This window comes from Hypanus sabinus, chromosome 23 (genome assembly GCF_030144855.1).
Source record: "Hypanus sabinus isolate sHypSab1 chromosome 23, sHypSab1.hap1, whole genome shotgun sequence".
NCBI lineage: Eukaryota > Metazoa > Chordata > Chondrichthyes > Myliobatiformes > Dasyatidae > Hypanus > Hypanus sabinus.
Genome location: NC_082728.1, coordinates 58,373,298 through 58,391,705, shown reverse-complemented (window position 1 = coordinate 58,391,705; position 18,408 = coordinate 58,373,298). Strand labels below are relative to the sequence as shown.

At 42.9% G+C, this 18,408-nt stretch overlaps 1 protein-coding gene across 1 annotated transcript in view; it reads right to left on the bottom strand.

Moving 5' to 3' along the window:
* Positions 1 to 18,408, bottom strand: part of LOC132380273 (unconventional myosin-XV-like) — a 909,717-nt gene that overhangs the window by 175,505 nt on the left and 715,804 nt on the right. The window contains exon 31 of the mRNA XM_059949029.1: positions 15,303 to 15,433. Within this exon, the coding sequence (XP_059805012.1) occupies positions 15,303 to 15,433 (131 nt within the window). The remainder of the gene's footprint in view (positions 1 to 15,302; positions 15,434 to 18,408) is intronic.

The window sequence follows — 18,408 nt, the reverse complement described above, 5'->3', positions numbered from 1 at the left end:
ACCACCCCATCATCCAGATCATTAATATATATGACAAACAACATTGGACCCAGTACAGATCCCTGAGGCACACCACTAGTCACTGGCCTCCAACCTGACAAACAGTTATCTACCACTACTCTCTGGCATCTCCCATCCAGCCACTGTTGAATCCATTTTACTACTTCAGTATTAATACCTAATGATTGAACCTTCCTAATTAACCTTCCGTGCGGAACCTTGTCAAAGGCCTTACTGAAGTCCATACAGACAACATCCACTGCTTTACCCTCATCAATTTTCCTCGTAACCTCTTCAAAAAATTCAATAAGATTTGTCAAACATGACCTTCCACACACAAATCCATGCTGACTATTCCTAATTAGACCCTGTCTATCCAAATAATAATCCAAATACCATCTCTAAGAATACCTTCCATTAATTTACCCACCACTGACATCAAACTGACAGGCCTATAATTGCTATGTTTACTCTTAGAACCCTTTTTAAACAATGGAACCACATGAGCAATACGCCAATCCTCCAGCACCATCCCCATTTGTGATGACATTTGAAATATATCTGTCAGAGCCCCTGCTATTTCTACACTAACCTCCCTCAAGGTCCAAGGGAATATCCTGTCAGGACCTGGAGATTTATCCACTTTTATATTCCTTAAAAGCGCCAGTACTTTCTCCTCCTTAATCGTCATAGTTTCCATAACTTCCCTACTTGTTTCCCTTACCTTACGCAATTCAATATCCTTCTCCTTAGTGAATACCGAAGAAAAGAAATTGTTCAAAATCTCCCCCATCTCTTTCGGCTCCATACGTAGCTGTCCACTCTGATTCTATAAGGGACCAATTTTATCCCTCACTATCCTTTTGCTATTAATATAACTGTAGAAACCCTTCGGATTTATTTTCACCTTGACTATGATCATTGAGCATACCTACATGAAACGGTGTTGCAGGAAAGCATCATCCACCAGCAGAGGCCCCCAATACCCAGACCATGTTCTCTTCCTGTGCTGCCATTGGGAAAAGGGTACTGGAGCCCCAGGACACAAACAACCAGGTTCAGGAATAGTAATTAGTTCTCAATCATCAGGCACTTGAACCAAAGGGGATAAATTCACGCAACTTCACTTGCCCCATCACTGAAGTGTTCCCACAATCTATGGACTCTTCACCTCATGTTCTTGATACTTATTGCTTATTTATTATTGCTTCTTTCAATAGGTTTCAAAAGGTACATTTAATGTTAGAGAAATGTATACAATATACATCCTGAAATTCTTTCTTTGCAAACATTCATGAGGAGTGCCCAAAGAATGAATGAGTTAAATGTTAGAACCCTAATGCCACCCCCCAGCTTCCCCCTCGCACACGAGTAGCAGCCCCACCAGCAAAAAAGCATCTGCGCCCCCCACTGAGCATTCAAGTGTGCAGCAAAGCATCGATAAAGATACAGACTTGCAGTACCCCAAAGACTGCTCATTCACTCAGTAATTCGACATACCACACGCGCTCTCTCTCCCTAATAAAGGAAAAAGAGATGTCCCCATTTCACAGCAAGAGGGGAGACATAACAAAATAACTCGCTGATTTATGATGTTAAAAGTCTGCTGTGTTGCTTTTTCCAAGCCATGTGCCCAAAGATCTCAGGTCTCTGGGCACAGAGCCAGCAGTCAGCTTTCTTTTGGGATTTTCATAGTTTGTTGTCTTTTGGACAACAGTTAGACATTCAAGGTGGTGCTGTCTTTCAATGATTCTGTAATGGTTATTATTCTATAGATTTATTGAGTATGTCTGCAGGAAACTGAATTTCAGGGTTGTATATGGTAACAGATATGTAATTTACTTTGAACTTTAATTATCTTTGACAGTCAGAAGCAGCAGCCAATTTTGTGCAATGCAAACACAAAGGAAAGTAACAAAACAAACTGACAGACAACCTTATGTCGCATGTTGAGTGACTGTGGCCAGGATACTGTTCTGTTTCATAAACACAAGAGAATCTGCATATTTCCAAATCTTGAGCAACACATATAAAATGCTGGAGGGTCTCAGCAAGTCAGGCAGCATCTATGGAGGGGAATAAGCAGTCGATGTTTTGATTGAATCCCCTCGTCTAATAGGAGAGGACAGTGGGGAGAAAAGAAGGAAGAAAGGGGTAACCAGAATGGGGAATGGAAAAAGTGGTCCTGGCTTTCATGGTGGACAGAATGAATGTGACTGCCATTTTCAATTCGACTTCCCATTCCCAATCTGACATGATTATCCATTACCTCCTCTACTGCCATGATGATTTCATGAGATGTTGCTCTTCCAACAACTTAGGTTTGAGGAGCAACCATCATATTCCAGCTAGGTTGCCTTCACCCTGGTGACATGAACATCAATTTCTCCAACTTTCAGTAACATTTCCCTCTCCCTTCTTCTCTCTTTTTGCATTCTCCATTCTGGTTACCCTCTTAACCTCTTCTCTTTTCCTCGTCTACCCATCACTCCTTCTGGTTCCTTTCTTCCATGGTCCACTGTACTCTCTTATTAGATTCCTTCTTCAATCATTTACCTCTTCCATCTATCCACTCCCAGCTTCTTACTTCATCCCTCCTTCCCCATACACCCATCTTCCCCCTCAACTAGACTCACCCATCACCTTTCAGCTTGTACTCCTTCCCTTCCCCCGCCTTCTTATTCTGACTTCTTTTCCAGTCCTGATGAAAGGTTTCAGCCTGAAATGTCAACTGTTTATTCCTCTTGATAGATGCCACCTAACTTGCTGAGCTCCTCCAGCATTTTGCGTGTGTTGCTCTGTGTTTCACGGTGCTTTGGGATATTCTACTTCCATTAGTGGCCGAGGTCTCATTGGAAAGATGATGTCTAATAATGTGACACATATCAAGACAGCACTAGAATACCAGATTATTTATTGAGTAGTCTGGACTGGCTCCTGAGCTGCTTTTCTGACACTCAGACTGACAGCCCTGTAATAAAGCAGTTTATTGTTGTCACAAATACCAAGAAACAGTGAAACACTTTGTTTTGCATGCCGTCCATACAAATCACTTTGTCGGATCATTACAGAGCAGTTGTACAAGGGCAAAGCAATGCAGAATATAGTGTTACAGTTCAGAGAAAATGCAGTGCAGGTAAGGCCACGATAAGTTAGATTGTGAAGTTAAGAGTTCATATTATCACACAAGGAGCGGAACGATAGTCTAGTAGTTAGCGCAACACTTTACAGTTCCAGCAATATGGGTTCAATTCCTGCCCTTGCCTGTAAGGAGTCTATACGTTCTCCCCATGACCGTGTGGGTTTCCTCCGGGTGCTCTTGCTTCCTCCCACAGTCCAAAGACGCACCGGTTGGTAGGTTAATTGGTCATTGTAAATCGTCCTGTGATTAAGCTAGGATTAAATTTGGGGTTGAATTGAAGGGTCATAGGGTCTATTCCTTGCTGTTTGTCAATAAATAAACAAACAAACAAGAGGTTTGCATATCGTATTATCTTGAGTTCTTACAGGAAGCCTTACATTTAGCAACACTACTGTAATCTACGATTTAGTAATAAAGCCTTGTAAACTATAGATTATTCACATATTTATAAATGAACTACTAATTAATGTTAATTATCTACACATTAGTTATAGAATTAACTAATTATTTACAGAGGTATTTATAAACAGTTATAAATTTAACTAAACATAAATTCATTCCGCATAGTTGTATTCTTGACTCCAAAGTTCCACACCATGAGTGAAATTAACATTCTGGATGAAGTCATTCTAATCACTGATTAAAACTGCTACTTTAACCTGACTCTATTTAATTCTTTAGCAATTAATGCATCTTATTCCATATTATAAGCATCACCTTTTAATGTAAAATTTACTATAGATTAATAGTTCTTATCAACTACAATGGTTACATTACTTAATGTCTTGAACTCAGCCGTAATTTCTACTTCGGTTGCTTGTTAAGGCTCTTCACTCTGTGCCATCACCTTTGACCATCTGACTTACAGTCTCCTGCCACCTAGACACAGGATCTTTTAAAGACACAAGGTCATTTCCTCTGGGTTTCTCTTTCTGAATCATCTCTAGGGCTCACAGTTCTGCCAAGATAGTTCCCTAATCTGTCCTGGTGCACTTTGGTTACACTACTGGGCCAAGCTGTGTAAACCCATGCCTCCTGTAACAACCCTTGGATGATCTTCAGAGCTTATGACCAGCTGTGTCTTCATGACACAGACCACTGCTAATGCACCCAAATCCATCTGTGCCATTCAGGAATTCTGCCAACAAACGTTTTGTGGACATTGACCTCCTCCCCAAACACTTGCAATCTCATATACTTCAGCATGGCCCGTAATATCTCCTGCTGAGTCTTTCAGATGTTTGTATCGATGCGGTTCTGGTGAACCAACACTTATCACACCATTTAAGCAGATTACAGACCCTGTCATTTGAGGTTTGCAAACAGTCTGGCTGCTCTGGAAATACAAAAACATTGTCCAACTGAAGGCTTGGGCTCGTGTTGTTCAGAGCAGACTGTCCTTCCTCTGGGGCATGTCATCCACATTTAATTCTCCCACCAGATGGTCACTTGGCCTTGCAGATCAGTTTCTCAAGTTCTGCAAAGGCTTCTTTAATCTGCTTGCTACCTGCATGAAATAGACATACGTCCAGCCCAAACTGATGGGCAAGGTAATGGTACCACTGCAAACCTGGCCTCTCAAAGAGAAACCAACAGTATTCTTTGTCTAATGAAGTTATATCCTTCAGTTGTTGTTACCCACTTTCCTTGCAAAGCAACTTCTGGTGATACCCCAATCTCTTCACTGCCAGTGGCTACAACATAGTTGTTGGTTCTGACTCCCATCTTTCATTTGTTCACTCCAGCAACATCAACACACACAAAATGCCGAAGCAATTCAGCAGGCCAGGCAGCAACTACGGAGGGAAATGAACGGTCAACATTTTGGGTTGAGACCCATCATCAGATTGTGTGACTTCATCAGACCACAGGTTTCCATTCTCCTATGGGTTCTCTTATTCAAAAACCTGACTCTTCCTTAGGCTAGGCTTCACATTCCTCATCCAATGGAATATTGTCAAACTCCATCTGCAGTGCTGCTGGTGCATCACTGCCTGGACCTCCATCGTCAGACCTGCACTCAGAGAGAAAGCCTCCTGTTATTGGAGCTTTCTCTCACTGTCACAAGTCACTGATGGTAACTAGACTGCCGCCTGGAACCCTGGTCTGCCAGTTTCCATTGACTGAGCATTTACTGCACCTCTCAAGGCCATCTTGGGACCAGGTGGGACCAGGGCACCCCTGAAGTGAGTTCCAGTTGGAACTACTCCACCTGGATCCTTCAAAAACAAACTCCTTCACTTTAAGTACATTTAGAGAATTTCTAGAAATGATTGAGCAGATTATTAGAGTTATCTACCTGTGGAATTATGAAAGCAAGTCTTGATTGTTTCGTAATCAGGTACTCTAACATCTGATTCATGACATAATTTCCTCGTAAAGAGATAAAAGTTTTATTAAATGATTAACGTATTTCCAGCATGGTACAAATGACATTACATTACTCATTACCTAACTGGGAAAAGAATATTATAGGATAACTTGTCTTCTCCCATCTCTAATCTTAAATTCTCATCATAACCATACATCAAGGTATTTTTGCATTGTTTCAAACCACACCCTAATCACCCTGATTCTGCAGAAGTGCATACCTCCCTCAGATGGGAAAGCAAGAACTGGCTAAAACTATCAATTTTTCTACTTTTCTTTGCTACACTTAATCAGAGTGAAAATGAGAACATTTACTGATACTGATCATCAGGGATCTAACTGGGCCTTCAGGGTCAGCTTGGTGTCAGACTGAAGTCCATTAACATCAGTACCCTAACTTGCTCATCAGCGCTAGCCCCTCTAGTACTCCAGCACCAGTGTAAGAAACTGTTCCTCCAGTCTCCGAAGGATCAGACCGAAACCTTTCTCTCGAGTACCAATGCTCCCAGCAGAACAACCACTCCATTATCCCTTCCACCCCAACTTCCCCACGAAAGCCAAGCTCCTTCATCAAATCTTGTACTTCTAGTACCCAAAACCTTTTCACTGGGGCATCCAGGCTTCATTTATGCATCAACCAATACCACCAGCTGGCTGACTATTTCAAACATCATTCCCTACAGGAAAAGAGAAGTTAGTCATGCAACCATAGAATTCTATGACTCAGAAACAGACCCTTCGAACCAGCTTGTTCATTATGACCATCATTTATCCTTGATTCTTAGTCTTCTATGACGTGGTCATTCAAGTGGAGAAGGAAGTTGGAGGATCAGAACGGGAGTGCGGCGGGAGCCATTTTGATTTTTTTTCTTCTTCTCATTGGAGTTAAGAGAGTCGGGGCTGTGCAGGCGTGTGACATCGGGCAGTGAAGTGGGGGAAGATTTAAAAAGGACACAGCTTTAAACAGCGAGCAGCATTGTCTGTGGGCAGTGAAGTGAGCCGGGAGCAGAGTGAAGGCTTAAGGGCTTTGGCTCAATGGGCTTAGGCGGAAGCGGGCGAGGCAAGGTAGGTTTAGGTTTCACTTTTTCCTGTTATTTGAGGAAAGGGGGAATTATGAGTGTGAGGGCAGCTTGTTGTTCTCGGTGTCGGATGTGGGAGGTCCTGGAGTCTCCGAGCCTCCTGGATGTCCACATCTGCACCAGGTGCGCCGAACTTCAGCTCCTGAGGGACCGTGTTAGCGAACAGGAGCTGCAGCTCGATGACCTTCATCTGGTCAGGGAGAGTGAGGAGTTGACAGAGAGGAGTTACAGGCAGGTGGTCACACCAGGGCCATGGGAGGCAGGCAAATGGGTCACGGTTAGGAGGGGGAAGGGGAAGAGTCAGATACTAGAGAGTACCCCAGTGGCTGTACCCCTTGACAATAAGTACTCCTTTTTGAGTACTGTTGGGGGGGACAGCCTACCTGGGGGAAGCGACAGTGGCCGTGCCTCTGGCATAGTGTCTGGCCCTGTAGCTCAGAAGGGGAGGGAAAGGAAGAGGAAGGCAGTAGTAATAGGGGATTCGATAGTTAGGGGGTCAGATAGGCAATTCTGTGGAGGCGATCAGGAGACCTGGATGGTAGTTTGCCTACCTGGTTCCAGGGTCCGGGATGTTTCTGATCACATCTACAATATTCTGAAGTGGAAGGGTGAGGAGCCAGAGGTCGTGATACATATAGGTACCAATGACATAGGTAGGAAAAGGGAAGAGGTCCTGAAAGGAGAATATAGGGAGTTAGGAAGGCAATTGAGAAGAAGGACCGCAAAGGTAGTAATCTCGGGATTACTGCCTGTGCCATATGACAGTGAGAGTAGGAATGGAATGAGGTGGAGGATAAATGCATGGTTGAGGGACTGGAGCAGGGGGCAGGGATTCAAGTTTCTGGATCATTGGGACAGAAATAGATCTAAGGTAGTGAGCAGTAAGGATGTCAGGCATTTTGCAAATTTGCAGCCATTGGGATGAGTTGCAGTGCAATCAATGCAAAAAGTACCAAATACTGGAATTAAGGTGTTATACTTAAATGCACGCAGCATAAGGAATAAGGTGGATGATCTTGTCGTACAGCTACAGATTGGCAGGTATGATGTTGTGGCCATCACTGAGACATGGCTAAAGGATGCATGTCTCTGGGAGCTGAACGTCCAAGGATACACAGTGTATCGGAAGGATAGGCAGGTAGGTAGAGGGGGTGGCATGGCTTTAATGGTAAGAAATGATATTAAATCATTAGAAAGAGTTGATATAGGAGCTTTATGGGTTGAGCTAAGAAATCGCAGGGGTAAAAGGACCCTGATGGCAGTTATCTACAGACCTCCAAACAGCTGCAGTGACGTGGACTACAAATTACAACAGGAAATAGAAAAGGCTTGCCAGAAGGGCAGTGTTATGATAATTGTGGGGGATTTTAACATGTGAGTGGATTGGGAAACTTAGGTCGGCACTGGATCTTAAGAGAGAGAATTTGTGGAATGACTAGGGGATCGGCTGTACTGGATTGGATTTTGTGTAATGAACCAGAGAGATGGAAGTGAAGGAACTCGCGAAAATGAGAGTTTTCTGGACAGGACCTACAGTGAGGTCGTTACACCGAGGATACCGGAAGAGAGAAAGGGGGCGACGATGAGGAAGGAAAGGATGCTTGAAGTACAGGAGACCCTGGGGGATTTACCTCTTGTAAACAGGTTCACTCTCTTGGAAGCTGTCAGGACGGAAGATACTGCCAGTCTGAGAGGCGGACAGGTCTGCGAGTCGAAAATTGGTGCAGAAGCAAAGCCAGACATCAGGAAGAGCCATGGTAGTAGGGGACTCCATAGTAAGAGGTACGGAAAGGGGTTTCTGCGGCAACAGGCGAGATTTAAGGATGGTGTGTTGCCTCCCTGGTGCTAGGATCCAGGACATCACGGACCGATTGCAGGGAATCCTCAAGGGAGAAGGTGAACAGCCGGAAGTGGTAGTGCATTTTGGCACAAATGACATCGGGAAGAAGAGGAAGGACATTCTGCAGCGGGACTTCAGAGAACTCGGAAGACGGCTGAAAAGCAGGACTTCCAGGGTGGTTATCTCCGGTTTGCTTCCAGTTCCTCGTGCTGGAGAGGGCAGGAACAGGGAGATAATGGATCTGAATGTGTGGCTGAGGAACTGGTGCAGGAAGCAAGGACATACATTCTTGGACCACTGGGATCTGTTTTGGGGTAGGGATGAATTGTACAAAAGGGACGGGTTGCACCTTAATAGGCGGGGGACCAGCATTCTGGTAGACACTGCAACACGGATGAGTTTAAACTAAGTAGTGGGGGGGAGGGGATGAACTGGAAATATAAGGATGGAGTTAAAAGGAAAATGAAAATAAGAAAAGTTAAAAAGGACAACAGAATCAATGGAGCAGAAAGTTCAAGAAGAGATCATATAATATGGCCAAGTGAAATAGGAATTGATATGAAATGTGAGGGGAGTACTGAATTAAAAGTATTATATATGAATGCACAAAGTATAAGGAATAAAGTAGATAAGTTTGAGGCTCAGTTGGAAATTGGCAAGTACGATGTTGTGGGAATAACTGAGACATGGCTTCAAGCGCACAGGGCCTGGGAAATGAATATTCAAGGATACACGTCATCAAAAGGACAGACTGATGGGCAGAGGGGGTGGGGTGGCTCTGTTGGTGAGGAATGATATTCAGTCCCTTGCGAGGGGGGCATAGAATCAGGGGATGTAGAGTCAGTATAGATAGAACGGAGAAATTCTAAGGGTAGAAAGACCCTAATTGGTGTTATCTACAGGCCTCCAAACAGTAGTCTGGATGTAGGGTGTAAGTTGAATGAAGAGTTAAAATTGGCATGTTGCAAAGATAATGATACAGTTGTCATGGGGGATTTCAACACGCAGGTAGACTGGGAGAATCAGAATGGTAATGGACCCCAAGAAAGGGAGTTTGTGGAGTGCCTCCGAGATGGATTCTTAGAAAAGCTTGTACTGGAGAAGGCAATTCTAGATTTAGTGTTGTGCAATGAACTGGATTTGATCAGGGACCTCGAGGTAAAGGAGCCATTAGGAGGTATTGACCATAATATGATATGTTTTAACCTATAATTTGAGAAGGAGAAGGGAAAATTGGATGTGTCAGTATTACAGTTGAACAAAGGGAACTATGGAGCTAAAAGGGAAGAGCTGGCCAAAGTTCAATGGAACAAAACCCTAGCAGGGAAGACAGTGGAACAACAATGGCAGGTATTTCTGGGAATAATGCAGAAGGTGCAGGATCGGTTCATTCCACAGAGGAAGGAAGATCCTAAGGGGAGTAAGGGGCGGCCGTGGCTGATGAGGGAAGTAAAGGGCAGTATAAAAATAAAAGAGAAGTATAACATAGCAAAGATGAGCAGGAAACCAGAGGACTGGGAAGCTTTTAAAGAGCAACAGAAGATAACAAAAAGGGCAATACGCCAAGAAAAAATGAGGTACGAAGGTAAACTAGCCAAGAATATAAAGGAGCATAGTAAAAGCTTCTTAAGGTATGTGAATAGTAAAAAAAATAGTTAAGACCATTGAAGACAGAAACGGGTGAATTTATTATGGGGAACAAGGAAATGGCAGATGAGTTGAACAGGTACTTTGGATCTGAATTCACTAGTTATAGTGAATAGTAATGTAATAGTGGCCAAAGGAACTGAAGGAAATTTATATTAGGCAAGAAATGGTGTTGGATAGACTGTTGAGTCTGAAGGCTGATAAGTCCCTAGGACCTGATGGTCTGCATCCCAGGTTACTTAAGGAGGTGGCTCTAGAAATTGCGGATGCATTGGTAATCATTTTCCAATGTTCTTTAGATTCAGGAACAGTTCCTGCTGATTGGAGAGTGGCTAATGTTGTCCCACTTTTCAAGAAAGGAGGGAGAGAGAAAACAGGGAATTATAGACCAGTTAGCCTGATGTCAGTGGTGGGAAAGATGCTGGAGTCAATTATAAAAGAGGAAATTACAACACATTTTGATAGCAGTAGAAGGATCAGTCCAAGTCAACTTGGATTTATGAAGGGAAAATCATGCTTGACTAATCTTCTGGAATTTTTTGAGGATGTAACTATGAAAATAGACAAGGGAGAGCCAGTGGATGTAGTGTACCTGGACTTTCAGAAAGCCTTTGATAAAGCCCCACATTGGAGATTAGTGGGCAAAATTAGGGCACATGGTATTGGGGGCAGAGTACTGACATGAAAATTGGCTGGCTGACAGGAAACAAAGAGTAGTGATTAACGGGTCCCTTTCAGAAAGGCAGTGGGATGCCACAAGGTTCAGTGCTGGGACCGCAGCTGTTTACAATATACATTAATGATTTAGATGAAGGGATTAAAAGTAACATTAGCAAATTTGCCGATGACACAAAGCTGAGTGGCAGCGTGAAATGTCAGGAGGATGTTATGAGAATGCAGGGTGACTTGGACAGGCTAGGTGAGTGGGTGAATGTATGGCAGTTGCAGTTTAATGTGGATAAATGTGAGGTTATCCACTTTGGTGGCAAGAACAGGAAGGCAGATCACTAGTTAAATGGAGTCAAGTTAGGAAAAGGGGAAGTACAACGAGATCTAGGTGTTCTTGTACATCAGTCAATAGAAGCAAGCATGCAGGTACAACAGGCAGTGAAGAAAGCTAATGGCACGCTGGCCTTCATAACAAGAGGAATCGAGTATAGGAGTAAAGAGGTCCTTTTGCAACTGTACAGGACCTGGAGTATTGTGTGCAGTTTTGGTCTCCAAATTTGAGGAAGGACATTCTTGCTATTGAGGGAGTGCAGTGTAGGTTCACGAGGTTAATTCCCGGAATGGTGGGACTGTCATATGTTGAAAGATTGGAGTGACTGGGCTTGTATACACTGGAATTTAGAAGAATGAGAGGGGATCTGATTGAAACATATAAGATTATTAAGGGATTGGACACGCTGGAGGCAGGAAACATGTTCCCACTGATGGATGAGTCCAGAACTAGAGGCCACAGTTTAAGAATAAGGGGTAGGCCATTTAGAACAGAGATGCGGAAAAACTTTTTCACCCAGAGAGTGGTGGATATGTGGAATGCTCTGCCCCAGAAGGCAGTGGAGGCCAAGTCTCTGGATGCATTCAAGAGAGAGTTAGATAGAGCCCTTATAGATAGCGGGGTCAAGGGATATGGGGAGAGGGCAGGAACGGGGTACTGATTGTGTATAATCAGACATGATCACAGTGAATGGCGGTGCTGGCTAGAAGGGCTGAATGGCCTACTCCTGCACCTACTATCTATTGTCTATTGAACCCTTAGGAGGCAGTGATCACAACATGATTGAGTTCACTGTGAAATTTGAGAAAGAGAAGCCGAAATCCGATGTGTCAGTACTTCAGTGGAGTAAAGGAAATTACCGTGGCATGAGAGAGGAATTGGCCAAGGTTGACTGGAAAGGGACACTAGCAGGAAGGATGACAGAGCAGCAGTGGCTGGAGTTTAAGCGAGAAGTGAGGAAGGTGCAAGACAGATTTATTTCAAAGAAGAAGAAATTTTCAAATGGAAAAAGGATGCAACCGCAGCTGACAAGAGAAGTCAAAGCCAAAGTAAAAGCAAAGCAGAGGGCATACAAGGAAGCAAAAATTAGTGGGAAGACAGAGGATTGGGAAATTTTTAAAAGCTTACAAAAGGAAACTAAGAGGATACTAAAAGCTTTTTCAAGTATATAAAGAGTAAAAGACAGGGAAAGTACTCAGGAAGCTGAATAGTCTAAGGGTAGATAAATCTCCCGGACCAGATGGAATTCACCCTCGTGTTCTGAAGGAAGTAGCAGTGGAGATTGCAGAGGCATTTGCAATGATCTTTCAAAAGTCGATAGATTCTGGCCTGGTTCTGGAGGACTGGAAGATTGCAAATGTCACTCCACTATTTAAGAAGGGGGCAAGGAAGCAAAAAGGAAATTATAGACCTGTTAGCTTGACATCGATAGTTGGGAAGTTGTTGGAGTCGATTGTCAAGGATGAGGTTACGGAGTACCTGGAGGCAGATAGGCAGAACTCAGCATGGTTTCCTTAAAGGAAAATCCTGCCTGACAAACCTAGTGCAATTTGTTGAGAAAATTACAAGTAGGCTGGACAAACGAGATGCAGTGGATGTTGTATATTTGGATTTTCAGAAGGCCTTTGACAAGGTGCCACACATGAGGCTGCTAAACAAGAGAAGTGCCCATGGAATTATGGGAAAGTTACATACGTGGATAGAGCGTTGGTTGATTGGCAGGAAACAGAGAGTGGGAATAAAGGGATCCCATTCTGGTTGGCTGCCGGTTACCAGTGGTGTTCCACAGGGGTCCGTGTTGGGGCCGCTTCTTTTTACGTTATATATCAATGATTTGGATTATGGAATAGATGGTTTTGTGGCTAAGTTTGTGGATGAAACAAAGATAGGTGGAGGGGCCAGTAGTGCTGAGGAAACAGAGAGTCTGCAGAGAGACTTGGATAGATTGGGGGAATGGGCAAAGAAATGGCAAATGAATTACAATGTCGGAAAATGTACGGTCATGCACTTTGGTAGAAGAAATAAACAGGCAGACTATTATTTAAATGGGGAGAGAATTCAAAGATCTGAGATGCAACAGGACTTGGGAGTCCTCGTGCAGGATACCCTTAAGGTTAAACTCCAGGTTGAGTCGGTAGTGAAGAAGACAAATGCAATGTTGGCATTCATTTCTAGAGGAATAGAGTATAGGAGCAGGGATGTGATGTTGAGGCTCTATAAGGCACTGGTAAGACCTCACTTGGAATACTGTGTGCAGTTTTGGGCTCCTTATTTAAGAAAGGACGTGCTGTCATTGGAGAGGGTTCAGAGAAGATTCACTAGAATGATTGTGGGAATGAGAGGGTTAACATATGAGGAACGTTTGACCACTCTTGGACTGTACTCCTTGGAGTTTAGAAGACTGAGGGGGGACCTCATAGAAACATTTCAAATGTTGAAAGGCATGGACAGAGTGGATGTGGCAAAGCTGTTTCCCATGGTGAGGGAGTCTAGTACAAGAGGACATGACTTGAGGATTGCAGGGCGCCCATTCAGAACAGAGATGCAAAAACATTTTTTTAGCCAGAGGGTGGTGAATCTGTGGAACTTGTTGCCACGGGCGGCAGTGGAGGCCAAGTCATTGGGTGTAGTTAAGGCAGAGATTGACGGGTATCTGAGTAGTCAGGGCATCAAAGGTTATGGTGAGAAGGTGGGGGAATGGGACTAAAGGAGAGATTGGATCAGCTCATGATGAAATGGCAGAGCAGACTCGATGGGCCAAATGGCTGACTTCTGCTCCTTTGTCTTATGGTCTAAGTGTTCATCTAGAAAGTTCTTAAATATCGTCAAAGCACCACCCTCTCAGACAGTGTCCTCCAAACTCCCAGCTGAATGATATTATTCCACAGCCTAAGACCGCCCTCCACACTATCTGGAAGCCCACAAATTCTTGTGTCATCTGCAAACTTATTACCATACTTCCTAATTAACATCTAAGGCATTAATGTATGTAACGAACAGTAAGGATCCCAGCACTGAGTCCAGTGCTGCACAGCTGGTCACAAATCAATCTCCAACCATCACCCTGTTCCTCCTATAAACAAGTCAATTTTGGATCGAATTTGTTGATTTGCATTTGTTCCCATCTTTTGGACTAAAATTACTTGTGGGACTTATCCACATAGACTACATCAACTATACTGCCCTCATCTATTTACATTCTGACAAAACTCAGTCAAGTTATTCAGGCAAGATCTCCCACTGACAAAGTCTTGTGGACTACCCCTGTTCAATTCCTGCCTTTTTAAATATAAATTGATCTTGGGCTTCAGAATTTTTTCCATTTATGTCCCTACCACTGACATGAATCTCACTGGCCTGTCGTTAACCTGTTTATCCACAACCCTTCTTTAACAAAGAAAACAATATCAGGAACCTCATCAGTGGTCAATGGACTTTAAAAATCTCTGTTAGGGCACCAGCTGTCTCCACCCTTGTTTCCTGTAGTAGCCTAGGATAGTCTTAGATAGATACTTTATTGATCCCAAAAGAAATTACAGTGTCACAGTAGCATTACAAATATACAAATATTAGAAGTAAGAAAGAATAAAAAATAAGTTACCTCAAACAGTGTAACAGGAAGGGGTCAGCACTTCCCGGGCTATGGGTTGACTCATTATAGAGCCTAATAATTATTTTCCACTCTGGTGAGGTTATTAGAAAATAAAGCAACCATGAAATCATCACTTTTACATCTGAACAATGGTTGAATTATCCAGGGCAACTTCCCTATCAGCCTTTGATTTTGTCTGATTTCTTCCTCAATGCTCAAAGCTCATTCTCTCGTAAATGATGCAAGTCAAAATATCAAGGGAAAATTGCCAAAGAAAGATATTTATCAATAGTGGTCGAAGCAATCACCCTTTAACTGAGTGAAGATCAGTAAAGGCACTGCCACTTTGTTGTTCATAAAGTTGTTACTGGAGTTGATCTTCAGAGCTTGCCAAGTGAATCTCAACACCAGGGTGTCAGGGTTCAGACGTCAGCCTCTGATAGCCAAGATTCGTACAGGATTCTCGATGCAGTCACACTGATCTAGCGCTCACATCAAACACTGTTGGTCCAAGTCAGAAAAACCTCCTCTGCACGCCCCCCCCCCACCCCCCCCCCCGCCCCTGCACAGATGTCGGAAGATTTCCCCTCCCACTGCCAGTAAGTCTTTGAAATGAGAGTCTGTTACAATACCTGGAAATGGTCATTGATGAAATTACTGAAGGGGTAGCTGTTCACATCTGCAGGGAGCGTGTGATAGATGAGTGCCTTAACTTGTGGTGGGGAGACTTCAGTCACCTGGTTCTCAAAGGGTTGAGGATTCACTGGAAAAGAAACAATAGTATCAATTGTACCAGATCAAAGTATCTAAGCAGATGATCATGGGAATGTACAGCAAAAGCATGGCTGATGGTGAGAGGCACCAGGCAAGACATATAATAGTATACAGCACACACATCACATTCTCATGAACACAATGAAAAGCAGTGCACCTAGGAACATGGAACACTGCATGCGGACTACGTCAACACAATGGCATAATGTGGATAAATGCATACCTGATTTTACAATAAACCTTTCGACAAGTACACAGATGCAGCATCTGTTTCAAATCAATGGATATTCCATACCCTAAAGGCACAAACAGTCCTTTCCCAAAATATAGACCAAACTACACCAGTGTTCCATGCCAAATAGTTACAGTAATTCCATTCCCTTTATGTAAAGAATATTCCTCACTGCAAGTATGCTATTCCATTTCTTCAATAAGCTTATATTCCATTCCAAAAATACAAACTATTCACACATAAAATACACTAGTTTTTACCCAAAGCAAAGCACTTTTCCTTACAAATATCCCCAGTATTACATTTTTCTTTCAGAATTCCAGTTCCAAATACACTGAAATTCAATCCCACAAAAAATAAATTTTACTCACAAAGTGCAAAGTCCATTTCCCAAATATTCCACTCCCCAAAAACATTCATTCACTAAGCACATTTGCCAGTGCACTTACACTCCAATCCTTAATACACTCTATTCCCCAAAACACACAAGTATTTCATTTGTCAAATACATTTATACTCACATTCCTGAGCACAAAGAAGTCTCGCCTATCAAATAAACTGACCATCTACACCACATAAAGTAGACACTGTCATATCTACAAATAAAACTCCTCTCTAAATATTCTGATTTTTCAGTCAGCAAACACACTGTTATCAATCTTCCGAAGCACCCATTCCATTTCACACACACACACACACACACACACACACACACAACTACAATATTTTCCAAATACAGTGATAATCCAAATACTGCATTATTGAACTCCACAAATACATTGATAATGCAATTTCTAATATATCAATATTCCAATCTTCAAATAAAAATAACACTTAATTCCCCCCATGCACTAATATTTCATGCACACTCAGTTCTTAGGCTCTCCAAGTAGAATGGCTTTGCCCAAACATGCAGACATTCCCACTGTCCAAATGCTCCAACATCCCACTATTCAAATACACTGACATTTCAATCCTAAAGAATACAGAAATATGCACAGATATTGATTCACTCAAATATAGACATTCAGTTTGCATTTTGCAAACACATTTCTTTCTCCAAATACAGTACATTCCATTCCTTGTTTACACCAATGTTCCATTTTGTGAATAAAGGATGTAACTGATAGAACAGATAAAGGGGAACCAGTACCTTAGATATATTTGAACTTATAGAAAATATTTAATATGGTCCTACATTAGAGGAAAACTAAAGACTTGTGTTTAGTGCAAAATTACAGACTTGTGTAATATGCTAGAATATGTAGAATTTGTTGGCAGGCAGTACCTTTTTCCAAATGCCAAGTAGTAACTAGTGTGTGTCACAAGGAGCAGTGCTTGGGCTCTAGCTATTCATAATATAGTGTATATCAATGACTTGGATGAGAAGACAAATTGTAACATCACCAGAACCTTAGAGGAGAGGGGGCAATGTGCATTGTGAAGAGAATGCAAAGAGGCTCCAATGTGATTTAGACAAGTTGGGTGAGTGGGCAAATGCATGGCAGATGAAGGTTAACATGGATAAATCTGAGGTTATACACTTTGATTCGGAAAAGAAAGAATATATCTGCTTGGTGACAGATTGGGAAAAGTGAAGGTGCAACAAAATTTGAAAGTAGGTGCACAGGTGTGCCAAGTAATTTGGAAGACCATTAATATGTTAGCCTTTATTACAATGGGATTTCAGCAAGCACCAGGAAATCTGCAGATGCTGGAAATTCAAACAACACACACAAAATGCTGGTGGAACGCAGCAGGCCAGGTAGCATCTATAGGGAGAAGCACTGTCGATGTTTCGGGCTGAGACCCTTCGTCAGGACATATGTCTTGCTGTTGAGGACCTTGGTGAGGTCCCATCTGGAGTTTTTATGCACTTTTGGCTTCTTTATATTGTAAGGTGCTAATCTCTTAGGCACGTATATTGAGTTGGAGTGCCTAGGATTTTTGCACATTACTGTACTTGTCAATGTGGAGAGTGAGTTTGTAAATCTGGCTGGAGCAAAATATGTTGGGAATGGTGAGAGTGGAGCACCTTGGGAAGGGTGTGGGACAGGTGGCAGGTGACAAGGGGAGGGTGGCATGGCTGCAGACATATTCAGCCCTGAGACACTAGGCAAGAACATTTGATTTCAAACAATGATCAAATTGATCACTACAGAAAATTTCAGTCCTGACGAAGGGTCTCAGCCCGAAACGTTGACTGCTCTTTTCAACGGATGCTGCCCGACCTGCTGAGTTCATCCAGCTTTTGTATGTGTTGATTTGACCACAGCATCTGCAGTGTACTTTGCGTTAGAAAATTTCTCTGGTGCTTCCTGCTCTCTCCCCTCTTCCTTTCGTTTTTCCTGACCATGATTCCCCTTCAGTCCACAATAGAGACCCATATCAAAATCAGGTTTTTCATCAATCACGTATGTCATGAAATTTGCTTTTTGCAGCAGCAGCAGTACAGTGCAAAACATAAAATTACTACGGTACCATGCAGGTAATATGTTATTTAGCGATAAAGTCTGGAACAGGCCCTTCCAGTCCTTCAAGCTGCACCGCCCCGATTTGACCTTATCCTAATCACTGGATTAATCTACTAATCGGAACATGTTCGGACTGTGGGAGGAAAACAGAGCACCTGAAGGAAACCCCTGCATTCCATGGGGAAGCCGTACAAACTGCTTACAGAGGACGCTGGGATTGAACTCTGAACTCCAGCATCCTGAGCTGTACTAACTGGT